Source organism: Arachis hypogaea, chromosome 11, assembly GCF_003086295.3.
Source record: "Arachis hypogaea cultivar Tifrunner chromosome 11, arahy.Tifrunner.gnm2.J5K5, whole genome shotgun sequence".
NCBI classification, from domain to species: Eukaryota; Viridiplantae; Streptophyta; class Magnoliopsida; order Fabales; family Fabaceae; genus Arachis; species Arachis hypogaea.
This window is the reverse complement of record NC_092046.1, coordinates 7,728,651-7,748,609: the sequence shown is the minus strand read 5'-3', so window position 1 is coordinate 7,748,609 and position 19,959 is coordinate 7,728,651. Positions and strand designations below refer to the sequence as shown.

General features: G+C 33.2%; 2 protein-coding genes, 1 long non-coding RNA gene and 1 pseudogene across 3 annotated transcripts; 3 read left to right on the top strand and 1 right to left on the bottom strand.

Annotated features, from left to right (window-relative positions):
* Positions 1-309: 309 nt before the first annotated feature.
* On the top strand, positions 310-3,957 carry LOC112720111 (E3 ubiquitin-protein ligase At4g11680). The gene is made up of 3 exons (XM_025770934.3): positions 310-1,246; positions 2,329-2,725; positions 3,473-3,957. The coding sequence occupies exons 1-3, from the start codon at positions 816-818 to the stop codon at positions 3,617-3,619; spliced, it is 975 nt and encodes a 324-aa protein (XP_025626719.1). The 5' UTR covers positions 310-815; the 3' UTR covers positions 3,620-3,957.
* A 1,395-nt stretch (positions 3,958-5,352) lies between these two features.
* Positions 5,353-7,014, bottom strand: LOC112720110 (probable protein phosphatase 2C 76; annotated as a pseudogene).
* A 591-nt stretch (positions 7,015-7,605) lies between these two features.
* On the top strand, positions 7,606-10,773 carry LOC112720114 (uncharacterized). The gene is made up of 5 exons (XM_025770939.3): positions 7,606-7,909; positions 8,634-9,601; positions 9,680-10,064; positions 10,154-10,525; positions 10,622-10,773. Exons 1-5 carry the CDS (start codon positions 7,606-7,608, stop codon positions 10,771-10,773), a joined length of 2,181 nt encoding a protein of 726 aa, XP_025626724.2.
* Positions 10,774-14,130: 3,357 nt separating this feature from the next.
* Positions 14,131-19,345, top strand: LOC140176485 (uncharacterized). The gene is made up of 3 exons (XR_011868091.1): positions 14,131-14,301; positions 14,393-14,442; positions 14,537-19,345. It is a non-coding gene; the product is annotated as an uncharacterized lncRNA (long non-coding RNA).
* Positions 19,346-19,959: the final 614 nt, after the last annotated feature.

Genomic DNA, 19,959 nt, shown 5'->3' with positions numbered 1-19,959 from the left:
TATGTAATATTCTAAATTAAATAAATCTTTAAAAAATTAATGAAAGCCATGCCATAATCACACAAACAGGGACATTGAGCCTTATTATTAGAAGTTAACACATACAAACCTTCTCTGACTCAGATAATAATCACTTTAAGTCTTATCCACTTGAATTCTAATAGAGATAAACACAAACACTATAAAACTTTACTTCAATTTCAAAGAATTAAGAATCATTCATTATTTTAAATAAAAAATAAATCTTTGCGTTGGTCCTAATTTTCTGAAAGCAAGAAAGAGAAATTAAAGGGGAAAAAAGCCCTCAATAAAATAAAATAATTTTTTGCATATTTTTTTTTTCTTGATAGAAAATAGTTTGGCCAACGGTTAACACTACTTACCTCTGAGTCTCTTGTATTCTAATCAAAGCAAAGTTTCTTCATCAGTTTCTTGGTCACCCTCTGAGACTCAAACTTCACCTTCCCTGACATACCCTTCACACCAATCCCTCTCTTATATATCTTCTCATCATTTTTTCATAAAAACCCATCTCTCTTTTCTTCAATATTGATTCTCAAACCTTGCTTGAATGTTTCCTTGAAACTATTTAGGTTTGAATTCTTATTATTATTCTTCTCTTTTGAGACTTCAAAAAAAGTTGGCTCTTAATTTTTTATTTTGTAAACCAAGACTTGGTCTCTCTCATAAACACGTTTGTTATTCAAATCTTGGTCTTTAGGACTATTTCTAAAATTTCTTTATATATAAACCAAAAAATTGTGTCATACATACTCTGTTCAAATTCATTATCACACACAAATTTTTTTTTCCCAATGATGAGTTCTGTTTCTTCAACAATACTCCCTTATGAAACACAACAAAATAGGCCTTCTTTGATGACTAGAACGGCCATGAGAATATCGAGATCGAGATGGTTCACATTCTTGAGGAGAGTATTCCACTACCAAAACGGGCCGAGTTCTTCTTCGTCAGAACTCGGCTCGAACCCTTTCAATTCCAGCACCTGGATGGGGCTGGAATTGGTTGCATTGGTGGTTCAAATAACTAGCACGACTCTCACTCTTGCGATTTCCAAGAGTGAGAGACCAATTTGGCCTATGAGGATTTGGGTAGCTGGTTATGACATTGCTTGTGTTCTTAATTTGTTGCTTCTTTGTGGCCGCTACCATCAAATTCATGTCACCACTCATAGAGATGTTCTTAGCGATTTGGAGCAGCAGAGATACAATAATGGAGATGCAAGGTAACTTAGCTTCTTTAATTTTTAAGAACTTGAATTTTCAATAATGTTTTAGTTTTTGAATTAACATTTTATAAGCATGTTCAATTTATAACAACTTGATTTCATGTAGTTTTGTTGTTAGTGATTGGTAGTTAATTTAGTTTTATTTTACAAGGAATCTTTAGGGTACTAATTGGGTCAATGAGTTAAAAAGAATCTTCTTTGGGAATATGGGGAGAATCTTCTTGGTATATATAAAAAAAAATAAAATATCTTAGAAAATGAATTGATTATATTGACCATTTAAAAAAAAAGGTAAAACCTTAAATTATCATAGGGCATCAACTAAGATGATTTTGTATTTTGAAGATACTTAAAAAACTATTAACTCGTCATAATTTCTAATTTAGGGTGCAAAAAGTAAAACACAAGGGTGTCTTGTTAATTAACTTTGATTCTAATTTTGTTTTGGTCAACTACTTTGATTCCGTTTATTCACCGGAAAACTGGGAATAAATAAAAAAGAGAGAAAGAAAAGGAAAGACTTGGTCATAGGTGTGCGGCAAATATTAGTTAATAAATAAGAACAAACCATCCCTCATTAAAGTGAACCACTAACTTTTTTTTTTCTTTTAGCAATTTAAATAATTTAATTTCACTATACTGTCACTAAAAGAAGTATCAAACTATATTAAATAAGTATATCCATTATGATGATTTCTCACCTTAAATTTATAAAGAAAAATGTTATTTCAACAACTAAAAGTTGCTTGACAATTAACAATAAAAAGTAAATTATCTAAATTGTCTGATGCATTATTACACATATATTCAAGGAAATAATATAGTATTATATTAATAAAAATAAATCTTTTTTAAAAATTTATTATTAAATAGTCATTTAAATATAAAAAGCCTGATTAGGTGATCGTATAGTTTTTCACAGTATGAATCTATTAAAATTAAACTCACATTTTATTTATCGATTGCATTAAAGCCAAAAATTATTTTTTCAAACTTAAACAATAGTTTTATTTACTTTTCCATTTATTTTTTCACCTTTTTATTTACTTTATTTATTTATATATATTGTTCATGATCAGTTTACAGAAAAGGGCACATTTGATGAACAAATGCCGGAGTTCATTAGAGCTTTTCTTTGCAATGTGGTTTGTGATGGGAAATGTTTGGGCCTTTGACTCACGTTTTGGGTCATTCCAAGAAGCCCCAAAACTCAATATTCTATGCATAATTTTGCTCTCTTGGAATGCAATATGCTACTCTTTCCCTTTCCTACTGTTCTTGTTGCTTTGTTGCATTGTCCCTTTAATTAGTACCTTCCTTGGTTACAACATGAACATGGGATCTAATGCTAAGGGTGCTTCTGAGGATCAAATCTCACAAATTCCAAGTTGGAGATATAAACAAGTTCATGATCATCATGCTTTAGATCATTGCAATCATAAGGATTGTTCTCAAACATTCATCAATGAGGATCAAGTAAGTAATAATGAATTTATTAACTTATCTCTTCTACTACATATAATTTAAAAGGAAGACATTACAATGCAACTATCTTTTTAGTGTGTTTCACTCAATTGAATAGTTTTTTCAAGTTCACTAATAATTAATCAATCCCCTTACGTTACCAACAATATTTTTGCCAACTTTTGTTCATGACTGTGTTTAATAGAAGTGTCTAATAAAAATGTATTTTTTATAGCTGTGTTTAATGAAAGTGTCTTTATAGATATATTTTCTAGATGTGTCTCATTATACATATGTTTAAAATATAATAATTAATTATTGTTGGCAATAAGTTAACAGATAGTATATTGGTACCCTATACTTTTCCATAATTAATTTATAAATTTTAAAATCCAGATTTTAACTAAAAGATTCTATTGGAAAGAGTCCATATTTTTCCTATAATTTTATATATTATATTTTTAAAGTTGGATTTAATAAATTATATTACTAAAAAAGAAAAAAAATGATCTAATGCTTATATTGAAGGTTGGTATTCATCATAATAAGTAATGAATTAATTTTTTTAGTGTTTATTTCTTTTAGTTTATAGATTTAATTTCAATACATTAATAATATAAATATGTTTATCAAAATATTTTACATGTTGATAATAGATAAAAAAAATTTATTATTAATCCTATTCCCGTCTATATTATTATTAATTTTGTAATATAAAGTAACAAATTAGTTATGGTTGGTGACTTGGTGTGATGACAGGAGTGTTGTATTTGCTTGAACAAGTACAAAGACAAAGAAGAAGTTAGGCAATTGCCCTGTTTCCATCTCTTCCATAAAAAATGTGTGGATCAATGGCTAAGAATTATATCATGCTGCCCTCTTTGTAAACAAGGATTACAAAGGTAGCAATAATAGCAGCAGAGGCAAATCAAACAAAATTCATCGAGAATTGTTAATAATTTTATTCCATGTATTATTTCTTTATTTTTTTTTTTTTTTGGTCATATATATGTACACACTTTACACACGGGTTACTTGAGTGAGAATTTACATGTACAGAAGACGCCACCAGTAACCCATATTGAATTGAATATTTAAAAATTGAGATTGCAAGTATAAAGCTTCTTGTCTTTTTTTTTTTTTTTAATTTCACCAAACATATTGTACAAGCATGAAGCATCTCTTTGTATTGAATAATGAATCCTTCTTATCCATGCAACTAGTGAAAGGGATTTTTCCAAAGACATTTGGATTTTATTCATGATAAGGTTTAAGTTTTACTTAAATTTTTTATTTGAGTTCTGTATAATTTAGATTTTATATTAGAGTTTTTATATTATTAAAAAATAAAATATTATTTAATTCTTAATATTTGAGTTAAATCTCAATTATAAATTTAATATTAAACTATTTTATTTTTATCTCAAATATTTTATTTTTTTATTTATGTTCTTTGATGAAAATTAAAATTTTTATCTATTATTATCTTTTTCTTTCTCTTGTTCTTTTGATTATTTTACTCTTAAATTATTGCAATTACAATTAATATCGTGGCCTAGAAAAAGATGATAATGAAAAAAAAAAGTATATTTGAAAGAAATAAAGTTTGATAAAAAAATTAAAATAAAATAAGATGTTTATAACAAAAATAGAATATTTCCAAAAAAAAAAAAATCAATTGTTAAGTTACAACCTCAACCCTACAAAAAGAATAAAGTTGGATGAATGACTTTTGATCAATTAAAGATTGTTTTGACATTGTCATTACGAATAAGTAATTACAGCAAAAACCATAAAAAATACACAAAAAGAAAACATAAACACAATCACAAAAGCATTACACCCAAAATGCAAAGAAAGCACCACAACCAAAAATAAAGAAATAATAATCCCAGCCTAGAGAGGCACCAGCTGCATGATAACATGTCCAAGCACACCATCACAAGAATTCCATTTTCCAGAACCACCTAAGCTTCAATAAATAGACACACCAAAAATTCATGCTACACCAAACCTCCGTGCAAAGTACTCCCATATTGTATGATAATAATCTCTAACTCATCAACATTATTATCTCCATTAGCCCCATTCGAGCACTACTCCTCGTATATAAATGCAATGAATCCAATTTACTAATTGTTAGACTACTATCGAACCATGTAGCAAAAATGGTAGAGATACTATCTTCTTGGTCCTGTAAAAACAAAACGCACCAACCCCTTGCCATCAACTTCTATCTCTACCACATTATTATTCTTTCAGCCTGTGTTGTTACTAAATTTCACCAAAAATAAGAGGCGATTTTGTTCAGCAATCATATTAGATGTATTCAAAAATCAATCCCCAATATAAATACATGTCAAAATATAAAATATATATAAAAAAAATTAAATATATAGTAACTAATTTTTAAAATATATATATATATAATTTTAATTTATTTGCTCAAAAAATAAAAGAGTCATAAATTAAAGAGGTAAAAAACAGTTATAATTATTTACTTTAAAACAGGTTGCATTTGTTTTCTAAATATAACTTTTTGAAATAAATTATATTCGTGTCTTAAACTATATATATATATAACAATTTTAATTTATTTGCTCAAAGAATAAAAGAGTCATAAATTGGAGAAGTAAAAAACAGTTATAATTATTTACTTTAAAATAGGTTGCATTTATTTTCTAAATATAACTTTTTGAAATAAATTATATTCGTGTCTTAAATTGCTACATCCTATCACAGTTTAAGATTTACATGTAATTCGTACAGAGTATCGTAGATTACTTTTGAATATACAATCATATGGACATACTATCTTGCATTGGAATGAGCGAAGAAAATCAACAAAAAAAAGAAAAAAGAGAGAAAGAGAAAGAAGAATGAGCGAAGAAAACCAACAAAAAAAAGAAAAAAGAGAGGAAGAAAAAGAAGAAGAGAAGAAAGAAAAAAGCAACTACGAGTGACACCGATGGAATAATCCTTATAAAAACTAAGAAAGACAGGAAGACAAAGATATCGAAGATGATAAAAGACAACTACGACAGCAACAATGGCAACAAGAGGAAGAAAATAAAGACAAGGACAAAGACACTGATAAAAGTCTCGTGGCTCACAAATTCAGCGTATCTACTTTTTCAGGAACAACGACGTCTACTTTGTCAGTACCAATGGGTTCTGCTTTGTCATGATGGAAGCGCACCACAATGCATGTAATGTTACCTGCACTGCCACGAGAAAATGCTGCTTCTGTTAACTTACGAGCAGCTGCCTCAGGCTCCTCTTCTGTGCAAGCAAGGGCAATGGCATCATCATTTGGTACTACATCCCAAAGTCCATCACTTGCAAGAATCAGCAACTTAGTTTGTTCATCTATCTCCTGGTCCTGATCTCAACGACAAACTGCTTCAACATTCGATTGCCAAAGGCGCGAGACATTGCTAGGACACCTCCTATCCTCGGAGTACCTGCTGACTCAATTCTCTTCCGTTCATCAATTCTGTTTGGCTTATGATCCTCAGAGAGCCCAATTGCTTTACCATCCTTAGATATTATAGTCCTAGAATCTCCAATATTAGCAACATAGAGATAGTTATCAATTCAAACAGTTGTTGAAGTAGTAGAGCCATCATCCTGCAAAGTGTCTTTTCCAGAATCCAGAAATTGAGAATCAGTCCCTTGGTACGTTTCACTTATAGCCAATTTGGCATTAGTAAAAAATTTTGAATGCTTCATGAGATTATCAAAGATATGCTCTTTCAAATACTCTACAGCACGAGAACCACCATGACCATCAAATATTCCAAATAAGCATACTGAATGACCACCAATCTTCAATGTTTTAATATCATACAAATCCTCCATCGTCACTTTCTTCCCTCTGAAGCTTGAATACACACAGCTAAGCCTTCCATCCTCACTTTTCCTCACCAATCTTCAATGTTTTAATATCATTCAAACCGGCCATCATCATCTTTCTCTGGCATCATATCTACAAGGGAACCAGCACTTCTTGACACAGAACCCGTATCCACCATCATCACTGTGAATGTCTTAAATGTCTTAAATTGACGAGTAGACGAATAAGAAATACTAGGGACAGCTTACAAACTCCTCCTAGTGTTTGTTTATTCTTACTAGTTTGGCAAATGTTCCAGCTTGAACAACCAAATACCTTACACAATTGCTGCATACCATCTAAACGACCAACCTGATAGAACGTTCAACTCTCTAAGCTAATGCAACATCTATTCTAAGAAAAAATTGAATGCGATACTACTATAAAAGTGTGAAAACATGTGCTGATGGTTTCAGATCCAAGATGAAAAGGATCAGATCAAATTAAGCAAAAAAAAATGTGACGGAGAGTGAGGGATCAGGAACATGAAAGGTTGGGAGAAGAATCGAGTACAGATGGTATCTGCAGTTGGAATCTAGAAAGTGGAATCCTAAAAATGAAATCCTAATAAATGATAACAGTAAATATGATAGACATGACAGATGAAGAACAGGATAATTATTACTTTCTAAATCTTGTCAACTCTATGTATGGTTTTGAAAATTTTTATTAATTTCTTTAATTTTACTATTAGATTTAAGTTTTGTGTTTATCATTTATTTTTAATTTAGTTATATTTGGCATGGTTCTGAAAATCGGACTGGACCGGTTCAACCGGAATAACCGGGAATCGGTTACCTAGCCGGTCCGAGTAACGTCGAAAACCGATTGACAAAGAATCAGTAAAAAACTAGTCGAATTGGTAGTTAACCGGTGAACCGAAAGAACCGTTCGGTTTTTTGGCGGTTTAGTGGTTTGCTACTTCAGATGCCAAACGACGTTGTTTTGGCTTTTTTTATTTAAAAAAAAAAAAAAAGGCGTACACGTAAGACCCACTATGCCACTAACCCTAATCTCCCCTTTCTTCCCCTTTCCAAGTGCATTGACTGCATTCAGCGCCAGCGGCCATTCACCCACCAAGGCCACCATTGCCACCAAGCTCCATATTCCAGAAACCACCGAGCCACCCACAGCCATCGACGGCAGCCGCGACCACCACCGCGTTCTACTTCTCGCTGAGCCTGCCTCCTCGTCGCCGAGCTCGCTGAGCCCGCCTCCTCATTCGCCACCCACAGCCATCCACAGCAGCCGCGACCACCACCGCGTTCTGCTTCTCGCTGAGCCCGCCTCCTCATTCACCGGTAAGACTCTGTTATTGTCTTCTGGATTTTGAACTTGCTTCCTTCTGGATTTTGAACTTGCTTCCTTCTGAATTCTGTTCTATGCTGCCTTCTTGATTTTTGTTTTCGATTTTCTGAGGTTCTGATCTTGATTTATGAGCTCGCCTGTTCTATGCTGCCTTCTTGATTTATGTTTTTGATTTTCTGAGGTTATTTTGATTGCTGTTTCATTATTTTCATGATTGCTGTTTTTTATTTTGAATATGTTTTGCTGCTTCTATTTGCTGCTTCATGGTGAATATTTCTTGCTGCTTCTGAATATGCTTGCTGTTTCATTATTTTCATGATTTTCTGAAGTTGTTTTCTAGTCTTTGATTTTCTGATTGTTATAGATGGAACAATCACAAAATAACCCACAACCACAAGATAATGCTGTTCAAGATTCTCAAACTGGTTCATCCAGAGGTAAATCTGATCCAACTTGGTAGTATTTTACAGTGAAGTATGACAAAAATAACAAGGCTCAATATACATGTATTTTCTGCTTGAATACTTACAATGGAGGGGGGATATATAGAATGAAATATCATCTTGCAAAAATCCCTGGATAAATTAAAGTTTGTAACAAAGTAACTGAAGATGTTGAACTTCAATTCAAAAGGCTTTTGGAGGAAAACAAAAAAAAATAAGGCAGAAAAAAGAAAATTTACAACTGATTGTTATGATGTGGAAAGTGAAACACAAGCGGAAGAAGAGGGTGAAGCGCCTAATCCTGTACAACCTTCGGCTCCTGCAACAATGGGAGACAAAGGAAAGAAAAGAGCGATTGCTGCTACTCTAATTGGAAGTTATTTTAAGGAAAGGACTACGCCAGGCTCTCAACCAACTTTGAAAAGTGTCTTGGCCAGTAAACAAGTTAAACACAAGGTTAAGTTGGGGCTTGCAAGATGGATCATTGATGCACGGATTCCATTCAATGCAATTCAATCGCCTTACTTTCAACCTGCCTTGGACGGCGTTGCTGCAATTGGACCTGATTTCAAGAGACCGTCGTATGATGAAATGAGAGTTCATTTGCTGGCCGATCTTAAGAAGGAGTGTCAGTTTCTTGTTGAAGGTTATAGGAGCTCGTGGAAAAGGACTGGTTGTACATTGATGGCAGATGGCTGGACTGATCAAAGGCAGCGTTCGTTAATTAATTTTCTAGTTTATTGTCCTGCTGGTATGTCATTTGTTAAGTCTGTTGATGCTTCTGATATGATAAAAACTGCCGATACCTTGTTTAAATTGTTTGCTGAGGTTATTGAGTGGGTTGGGTCTAGTAACATTGTGCATGTGGTTACTGATAATGCTGCGAATTACGTATATGCTGGAAAACTCATTCATGAAAAGTATCCAAACATTTTTTGGTCTCCTTGTGCTACTCATTGCATCAATCTTATCTTGAAAGACATAGCAAGTCTTCCTCACATAGCTGACCTTGCCTCTCGTGCTTCAAAAGTGACTGTGTTTGTTTACAATCATATGATTTTCTTGTTATGGCTTAGAAAAAAAAAAGAGTGGATAGAAATTGTTCGACCAGGAGTTACACATTTTGCTACTGTTTTCATTACTTTGAAAAGTATATATGATCATAAAGCAGACTTGCAATCATTGGTGGTGGACAAATATTTCACTTCTCATAAATTATCCAAGAGTGTCAATGGGAAGATGGTTAGTTCAATTATCTTGGATAGTAAGTTTTGGGAGGATTGATTTACTACTTTTATGCTTGTTGGTCCTCTTATTAAGTTATTGAGGCTTGTTGATGCTGATGAGAAACCTTCTCTGGGTATCATGTATGAGGGCATGCAAAGAGCCAAAATTGCTATCAAGACAATGTTTAGAAATAGGAAATCTGCATACACACCTTATACAAGTATCTTGAAAATGCGGTGGGATAAGCATTTGAAGCGTGACCTCCATGCAGCAGCATACTTTTTGAATCCAGATTTCTTCTATAGTGAGGGGTTTGTTGAGAAGGCAAATATCTTGAGGTCTTTGCTTGATTTATTTGATATTGAAACTCTTTGCGATGACTCAGTTGCCGCAATGCAAGAGATACAGTTGTATCGAGATCGAAAAGGAAGTTTTGGAAGGGAAAGTGCATTGAAAGCAATTAAGAGACTTGAACCTGGTAAGTTATTATATTTCTATGTTCAATTTACTTTGAATATTTTTTAAATATTGAATGAGAATTGATGGTTGATTTTCATATCCTGATAGGTGAATGGTGGAGGCTACACGGTGGGAGTGCTCCTAACTTGCAAAAAATGGCAATTCGTCTCCTTCATCAAACATCTTCATCATCCGGCTGTGAGAGGAACTGGAGCCTCTTTGAACAAATCCATTCAAAGAGGAGGAACCGATTAGAGCATCAAAGGCTAAGTGACATTGTTTATGTCACTTATAATCTACGCCTTCAATCTAGAATGCATCGCAAGAAGAAGAATTATGATCCAATTGACATTCAAAACATTGACACAGTAGATTTTTGGGTAATGTCGGATAAAGATGATCCTGAATTTACTAATGGAGACATCGAAGGCATTGAAAATTTAATTTATACGGATAATGCTATGCCTTCATATCCTAAAGGTGATTGAAATAGCAAAACTTGTTTCATTTCCTCTCAATATCTTATGTAAAGTTGTAACTTTAATTTTTTCTTGGTTTTCTATTTTATTTTATTAGATGGAGGAGACATGGAACTTGATGTGGATTTGCCTAATGTTGCTGATTCTTCAAATACAGCTTCTTTTGGTGGTACTTCTGATGATGGTGGTTTTGGATTACCTGTTTATGATGGAGATGTTGAAACACTTAATGATGATTATGATTTTTGATGAGTTGCACCTTTGATTAGTTGAAAACTTGCTAGTAATTGAACCTTTTAAATGTAGAACATTATGGTTTATGTACGTTTTTTTTTGTTTAGTTATAAACTTTGATGTTTGAAGTTGTTTGTGAACCTCTAATATTAAGTAATGGATAATTTATTATGTGAAATTTTAAATTTTATTAAGTTAGAAATTATTGAATTTATATACTTAAGATTATTTTAAGTTTTTTAATAATTTTATTTAATATTTAATTAAACCGGTTGAACCCTGGTTGAACCCCGGTCGAACCAGTGAACTATTGAACCAGTGACCTCACCGGTTTATTGACCGGTCCGGTTCTCGCAACCTTGATATTTGAAACTACTTCGGATTAGAGTTATAATATATTATAAATAATAAACTTTGACTGAGCTAAGAGGTCTTTGAGTTGAGAATAAAAAATAACACAAATTTATTGTAAAATAACAAATTAATAAGGAAGAAGTAACAAATATAAAATATAAAAATATAATTAGATAACTCAAGTAGTAATATTTACTAGAATTATTATATCAATATAGTAGATATAATTAATATATTTAATAATATTAAAGTATATAAGAAAGAGAATAGTATGAAAGAGAGAGAATAGTATAAGAGAGAACATTGTTTTATTGCTTGTGTGTTGTACGTAAGGCTATGAAACTATTTATAGCTGTACAAATTCAACTTTTATTAAAGGTTGGTCTCAAATATCTCTCTTGAAAACTTCAGCCGCCCAATATCATTAATGGGCATCCACCTCATGCCTTATCACAATATTCCCCTTCGATGACCATTCAGGATAATGTCTCGTTAAAACCTTACTAAAGAAAAACCCAAAGGGAAAAATCTTTAGTGAAGGAAAAAGAGTACAATATCCTTTGTGCTGGGGACTACCTCATTAAAAACCTTGTCAAGAAAAACCCAATGGAAAAAAATCCTGACCAAGGAAAAAAGAGTAAAGTCTCCCCCTCATGTCGACATCATTTAATGTCTCGAAATCGGCACATTCCAATCTCATGTACCAATCTTTCAAAGGAGAATTTTGGGAGTGACTTTGTAAATAGATCTGCCAGATTGTCACTTGAGCGGATCTGTTGGATATCAATTGTCCCTTGATTTTGAAGATCATGAGTGAAGAATAATTTGGGAGAAATATGCTTTGTTCTATCACCTTTGATGTATCTGCCTTTAAGTTGAGCAATGCATGCTGTATTATCTTCAAACAGGACAGTTGGAGCTATCTTATGATCAATCAGTCCACATGATGATAGAATATATTAGATCAGACTTCTGAGCCAAAAACACTCGCAACTAGCTTCATGAATCGCTAGTATTTCGGCATGATTAGAGGATGTTGCAACAATCGTCTGTTTCGTCGACCTCCATGATATAGCTGTACCTCCATATGTGAACAGATATCCTGTTTGAAATCTCCCTTTATGTGGATCAGACAAGTATCGAGCATCTGCATAGCCAACTAATTGTGACTTGGATCCATAAGGATAAAACAATCCCATATCAACCGTCCCATGAAGATATCAAAATATTTGCTTGATTCCACTCCAATGTCTTCTGGTTGGAGAGGAACTATACCTTGCTAGTAAGTTCACAGCAAATGATATATCGGATCGTGTATTATTAGCAAGATACATTAGCGCTCCAATGGCACTAAGATATGGTACTTAAGGACCAAGCATATCTTCATTCTCTTCTTTAGGATGGAATTGATCATTCTCCACATCCAAAGATCTTACGATCATTGGGGTATTCATGGGATGTGACTTATCCATATAAAATCTTTTCAAGATCTTCTCTGTGTATGTTGTTTGATGAATAAAGATCCTATTTTTTATATGCTCAATCTGCAGGCCGAGACAAAATTTAGTCCTTCCAAGATCTTTCATCTCAAACTCTTCTTTTAGAGTTTTTATAATTGTTGGAATCTCTTCAGGAGTCTCAATGATATTTAAATCATCAACGTACACAGCAATTATAATAAATCCAGATGCGGATTTCTTTATGAAAACACATGGATAGATATCATCATTCTTGAATCTATTTTTGGCCAGATACTCAATAAGACGATTATACCACATTCGTCTAGATTGCTTTAGACCATATAAAGATCTTTGCAATTTGACTGAGTATGACCCTTGTAAATATTCATTGGATGGTTTAGATATCTTTAGTCCTTCTGGATCTTTCATATAGATATCCTGATCTAATGAGCCGTATAAATAGGCTGTTACCACATCCATTAAGTGCATATGTAGTTTATGATATACAGATAAACTGACCAAATAACACAATATTATCGCATCCACTACAGGGGAATACGTTTCTTCATAATCTATACCGAACCTTTGTGAAAAACCTTGTGCCACAAGTCGGGCTTTGTAGCGCACAACTTCATTTTTCTCATTTCGTTTTCTCACAAATACCCATCGGTATCCAACATATTTTACATCTTCTAGTGTACGAACTACAGGTCCAAAGACTTCACGTTTTGCAAGTGAGTCTAATTCAGCCTTCATGGCTTCTTTCTATTTTGGCCAATCATTCCTTTGTCGACATTCTTCGACTGATCTTGGCTCAAGATCCTTACTTTCATGCATGATATTTAATGCCACATTATATGCAAATATTTCATTGACAATTGTCTTATTTCGGTCCTATTTCTCTCCTGTAAAGACATAATTTATCGAGATCTCGTCATTTTCAAAATTTTCAGATACCTGAACGTCTTCTGGCGTTAAAATTATATCAGAATTTTGGACAACTGCAGGTGTCTCTACTATGTCTTTTCCAACAGGAATAGTATTTACCTCTTTTTGCTTTCGAGGATTTTTGTCTTTGGAACCAACAAGCCTGCCACGCTTCTGGCGTGTATTTGCTTCGGTGGCAATTTGTCCAACTGGGACATCAATTCGAATTGGGGCATTTTTCGCTGGAATATAAGATTTGGTTATCCTCTTTGTATCAAAAAATACATCAGGCAATTCATTTGCTATTCTTTGCAAATGTATAATCTTTTGAACTTCTAGTTCACATTGCCCTGATCGAGGATCTAAATGCATCAAGGATGATGCATGTAAACCCCGGTTAAATTAGTAGATAATTAGTCAATAAATTAGTTTTTAATAAGGAAGATTAAAAATGTGATAATTATATCAAATTAGGATAGAGCTCGTCGAAACGAGAATTTTGACACTAATTTCGAAAAAAACAGTCCAAAATTGGACCGAAAAGACCAAACCGGTTGAACCGGACCTGAACCGAGCTATCGGTCCAACCAGACCAGCCCTTTTAAATGAGCCCGAAAGCCCTTTCTTCCTCATTTCACCAGCAATCAGCGTGAAATGCTTCCAGGGAGGAGAAAACGTTCCTAACCCTTACGCCACTTTTCAAAATCCCGTAATTTCTCCGTCCGAGCTCCAATCACCGCACCGTTTGCGGCCATGCGTTCACCGTGTCGAGCTCTACGTTTCTACTGGAACAATTTCACTGGTAACTTGTTTAATCACTTTCAGCCCTCTTTTCCCCCAATTTTCGAATTTTTAATGGGAAGATTGAATTTCTTTGATTTCTGATGTTTTAGGATCCAATTAGCTTGAGGAAAACGTTCACTCTTGCTTATGTGAAGCTTGGGTAAGATGAGGATACGATAATTTATTTTAATTTCATTGAATTTGAGCTTTGAGTATTAAATTGGATATATATATGTGTTATGAATGTGTATTAGGTTGTGAATAAATAATTGGAGCTTGAAATTGTGAATACTGAAACTTGGAAGAAGCGGATTAGTTGAGATTTTAAGGGCTGTGTTCTTTTAGGAAAATTGTCTTGGAATAATACTTGGGAATCGGCTAAGGTATGGTTTAGGTTTCTTGCATTTAATATATAATGTTCTGTGAAAACTTAGGCTAGATGACCATAGGATAAGTTGGAATGCAGGTGTATGTTTAATGTTTAGTAATTTATCGATGAATATATTTGGTTGAAGTTTATTGGATAATTAATTATTAATTTTGGATGGTGAATATTGTTATGTTAATTTGGAGAGAATTATGGTTGAATGTTATTGTTGATGAACATGGTTGGTTTGGTGCTTGTTGATTAACTAATGATTTGGTGAATTATTGATTTGAGGTATAACTATTGTAGAGGTTGTTGTGATAATGAGGTATTTTGTATTAAAAGCCTAGGATTTGTGAACTATGATTCTTAGTTAAATTTTGGTTGTTGGATTTGAATATTGTATGAGTTTAATTGTTGATCTGAGGTAGATTTATTGTGGAGCTTGTTATGATAATGAGGAAGGGTATGTTGAATTGAAAAGAATGCAGGTTTTGACCCGAAAAGGGTGGCAAAGTCCGAGTTTTAGAGGAGATGCTGCCGAAATTTTATAAAAATTAGAGATTTTTTTATATGATTATTTAAAAAGATTTAGATTCAAAGGTTATATGGTTTGATTTTGAGTTATTAAGAAAATGAGCATGTTTTAAGTTTGATTCATTTAGAAAAGAATGAATTATGTTTTGAATTGGAACTATTGATAGACGAAAATGGGAGGTGTGATAATGAAGGATAAGGATTGAATATGATTGACGTATAATGATGAATGAGATGCGATTGAGAATGATGTGAATGTTGATGAATTATAATTGAATTATTTATATGGCTTATGAATTTGAATAATCTGAGATACGAGATTCCCTGGATTAAGTGTCGTGGCTTGCCACCACGTGTACCATGTTGAAAACTCGATACTCGTTGACCCTAAGACGTAAGTGTGACCGGGCACTATATAAATTCCCGGGAATGTTACCCCCATTGAGCAATGTTGATTATTTGAGAAAAAGCTATGCATAGACTCTTGGGGATGCACGTCGGGGGGACAGTCTAAGTACAATTCAGACTTGTCGGGTTGGCTGGATAACCGATAGATGAGCCTCATCAGCCATAGGACAGGCATGCATCATATGCATATTACTTGAATTACTTGCTTGTGCTTTAATTGGGTGTGTCTATATGTACTTGCCATGCTAAATGTGTATTTGTTACCTGTAGTAATTGTAATCTTCTTGTGCTTGCCTTTATCTGTCTATTTGTCTGTGGAAATGTGTGATGGAGTTGGAGGTATGGAGGAATGGCAGTATGGGACTTAGATTTAAGGTTAAGTTAAGTTAGGTTTAAATGTTTTTAGAAAACCACCTTTTATGGCTTCTGTTTAATACTTTAAGCTCTATAATCTGAGTGTCGGTGTTCTAGGATTGTCTTTGGCATTCCTAGGACCTTATATATTATGTGTGTGGCACCTTTACCATACTGAGAACCTCCGGTTTTCATTCCATACTATGTTATTATTTTTCAAATGCAAGTCAAGAGCCATCTCGTTAGGCGTCTGAAGCGGAGTGGTTACTGGGTAGTTTTGCTGTGCAGTGCTGTATATATATGTACTTAGTTTTCTCTCTGCATAACTTGTTCTTTTTTATCCTCTTAGAGGTTTATGGAGAGGCAGGATTGTGTATATGTACTTTTGGGTTTTGGATATGTATGTATATATGTGTAAATATTCTCCGGCCAGTCTTGACTTCGCAGGCTGAGTTAGGAGCTTGTTATTTTGTATCTTTGGCACTCTATTCCCACTTCTGTTATCTTATGTTTAATAGTTATGGTTTTCTTAGCACGCAAGTTAACTCGTTCCTTGAGCGTTGCGCTTTTATTTCGCGATTTTTGTTTCCTCTATTCTTCAAGGCTCCTAGCATATTATAATTCTTCTGCTATTATATGTACTCATTTTATTTTAAAGGTCGTAATACCACACCACCTCTGTTTTACGACTTAAGCGTAAAGCTTAGTGCGGTAGGGTGTTACAATGCATTTCAATTAAGTTCCTTTTCAGGAAGCTTATTCTCTCCCCCCTAATGTTGGAAATTTCGATTCATCAAAATGACAATCCGCAAATCGGGCTTTAAATACATCTCCAGTTTGTATTTCAAGATACATCATTATAAAGGGAGAATCATATCCAACATATATCCCCAATTTTCTTTGGGGTCCCATTTTAGTGCGATTAGGTGGTGCAATGGAAACATATACCGCACACCCAAATATTCTTAAATGGGAAACATTTGGCTGCTGGCCAAATACTAATTGCATAGGAGAGAACTAATGGTAACTCGTTGGCCTCAAACGAATAAGTGCTACGGCATGTAAAATAGCATGCCCCCAGACCGAGGTTGGGAGATTTGTTCTCATAAGCAAGGGTCTAGCAATTAATTGGAGGCATTTAATAAGTGATTCTGCTAACTCATTTTGTGTGTGAACATAAGCTATTGGATGTTCAACACTTATTCCATTAGCCATACAATAAGCATCAAAAGCTTGAGAAGTAAATTCACCAGCATTATCAAGACGAATTGCTTTGATTAAATTTTCTGGAACTTGTGCTTTTAATCAAATAATTTGAGCCAGTAATCTCGCAAACGCCAGGTTGCGAGAAGATAATAAGCACACATGTGACCATTTCGAAGATGCGTCTATTAGGACCATAAAATATCTAAAAGATCCACATGGTGGATGAATAGGTCCACATATATCACCTTGAATCCTTTCTAGGAATTCAGAGAAATCAAATCCAATCTTTACTGGTGATGGTCTTAAAATTAACTTTCCCTGAGAACATGCAGTACAACAAAATTCACTAGTTTTAAGAATCTTCTGGTTCTTTAGTGAATGTCCATGGGAGTTTTCAATAATTCTCCGCATCATGGTTGTTCCCGGATGACCCAATCGGTCGTACCAAGTTATGAATTCATTTGGGCTGGTAAATTTCTGGTTTACAATGGCATGTGATTCAATTGTACTAATCTTGGTATAATATAACCCAGATGAAAGTGAGGGTAATTTTTCTAATATAACTTTCTTATTTGAATCATGAGTTATGATACATAAGTACTCATGATTTTCCTCATTCATAGTCTTAATATGATATCTATTTCGGCGAATATCTTTAAAGCTCAACAAGTTTCTTCGAGACTTGGTAGACAATAGTGCATTATTTATTATAAATTTTGTTCCTCCGGGAAACAAAATTATAACTCTTTCGGAGCCTTCTATCACATTACTTGAGCCAATAATAGTATTAACACATTCTTTTTTTGGCACCAGATGGGTAAAATATATATCACTTTTGAGAATAGTGTGCGAACTTGCACTATCCGCAAGGCATACATCTTCATTACATATCATTGTCATTCTCTTCAAAGACAATAATAATAAAATGAGTAGTATGCACAGTTAAATTGAATACTTGATCGGAATTATTTTTCTGAGAAATACTGCACATAAAAATAATGTCATATAGTAAAATTTTATTTTAAAACATGACATATTTAATGATTTCAAAATTCATAAACATTAATATTTCATTATTTATATACATCATATTTGAAATTTAAATACATAGAAAATAAAACTTAATAATAAGTTCTTTACATTATTTATTTACTTACATGAATACTTAACAATCTCACATATTAAACTATTCCATCATTGATCAAATGACCAATATTTCCTTCAGGGCCCTCAAAGAAATCAGATACATCATAATAAGTGGTGGAATTTTCAGCATCATTTGAAACGAAATTCGACTCTTTTCCCTTATCGTTCTTTTTCAAAGATGCTTGGTAAAGATCGACTAGGTGCCTTGGCGTACAGCAGGTACGTGACCAATGGCCCTTTCCACCACAACAAAAATACTTATCCTCTGTTAATTTATTCTGCCCGATATTTCTTTCTATTGATCCCACTTCTTGTGAGATCCTCTCTTTTGAATATAATTCCTTTTCCTTCCATAATTTTTTTTGTTATTAAAACCTTGCCATTTACCTCTTTTGGGGTAATGATTTGCCGCATTTACTTTAGGAAATGGGGCGGCGCCAGCTGGACGCGCTTCATGATTTTTTAAAAGTAATTCATTGTTGCGTTCAGCAACAAGAAGGCAAGAAATTAACTCAGAATATTTTTTAAACCCTTTTTCTCGATACTGCTACTGCAGGAGCACATTCGAGGCATGGAAGGTTGAGAAAGTTTTCTCCAACATATCATGGTCAGTTATCTTTTCCCCACATAATTTTATTCGTGAGGTTATTCTAAACATTGCAGAATTATATTCATTTATGGATTTAAAATCTTGTAAACGCAAGTTCGTCCATTCATATCAGGCTTGAGGAAGTATCACCATTTTCTGATGATTATACCTTTCTTCAAGGTCTTTCCAAAGATCTGCAGGATCTTTTAATGTGAGATCTTCATTTTTTAATCTTTCGTCAAGATGACGACGAAGAAAAATTATGACTTTGGCTTTATCCTTCTGGGATGCATTATTTTCAGCCTTAATGGTATCTCCAAGATCCATTGAATCAAGATGAATTTCAGCATCTAGTATCCATGATAAATAATTATTTCCAGATATATCAAGAGCATTGAATTCAAGATGAGAGAGTTTCAACATAATGAAAATTTGTTACTTGAGTCTTCCCAAAAATTTGATCAGAGTCTCGTGCTGATAACGTGTTGTAAAATAACTAAATAAATAAGGAAGAAGTAACAAATATAAAATATGGAAATATAATTAGATAACTCAAGTAGTAATATTTACTAGAATTACTATATCAATATAGTAGATATAATTAATATATTTAATAATATTAAAGTATATAAGAAAGAAAATAGTATAAAAGAGAGAGAATAGTATAAGAGAGAAAATATTGTTTTATTATTTGTGTGTTGTACCTAAGGCTATGAAGCTATTTATAGTTATACAAATTCAACCTTTATTAAAGGTTTGTCTCAAATTTTTCTCTTAAAAACTTCAGCCGTCCAATATCATTAATGGGCATCCACCTCATGCCTTATCACAACAAAATTTACATTTGATTGGGTTGGTAAGAAATGTAATTATGCAAGATTCATTAATTCAAAGTTAGTCACCACATATATCATTCTAACAAAATCATTAATAATTCCTATTCACTTAATTCTTCACCGATTCCAAATGCAAGGTTCTTTTATTAAAACTTGATCAAACTTCATAATTTATATAATAAGTAAAAGGACAAAATTATAGTGAATTAAATTTTAGGACAATCTGATAAATTT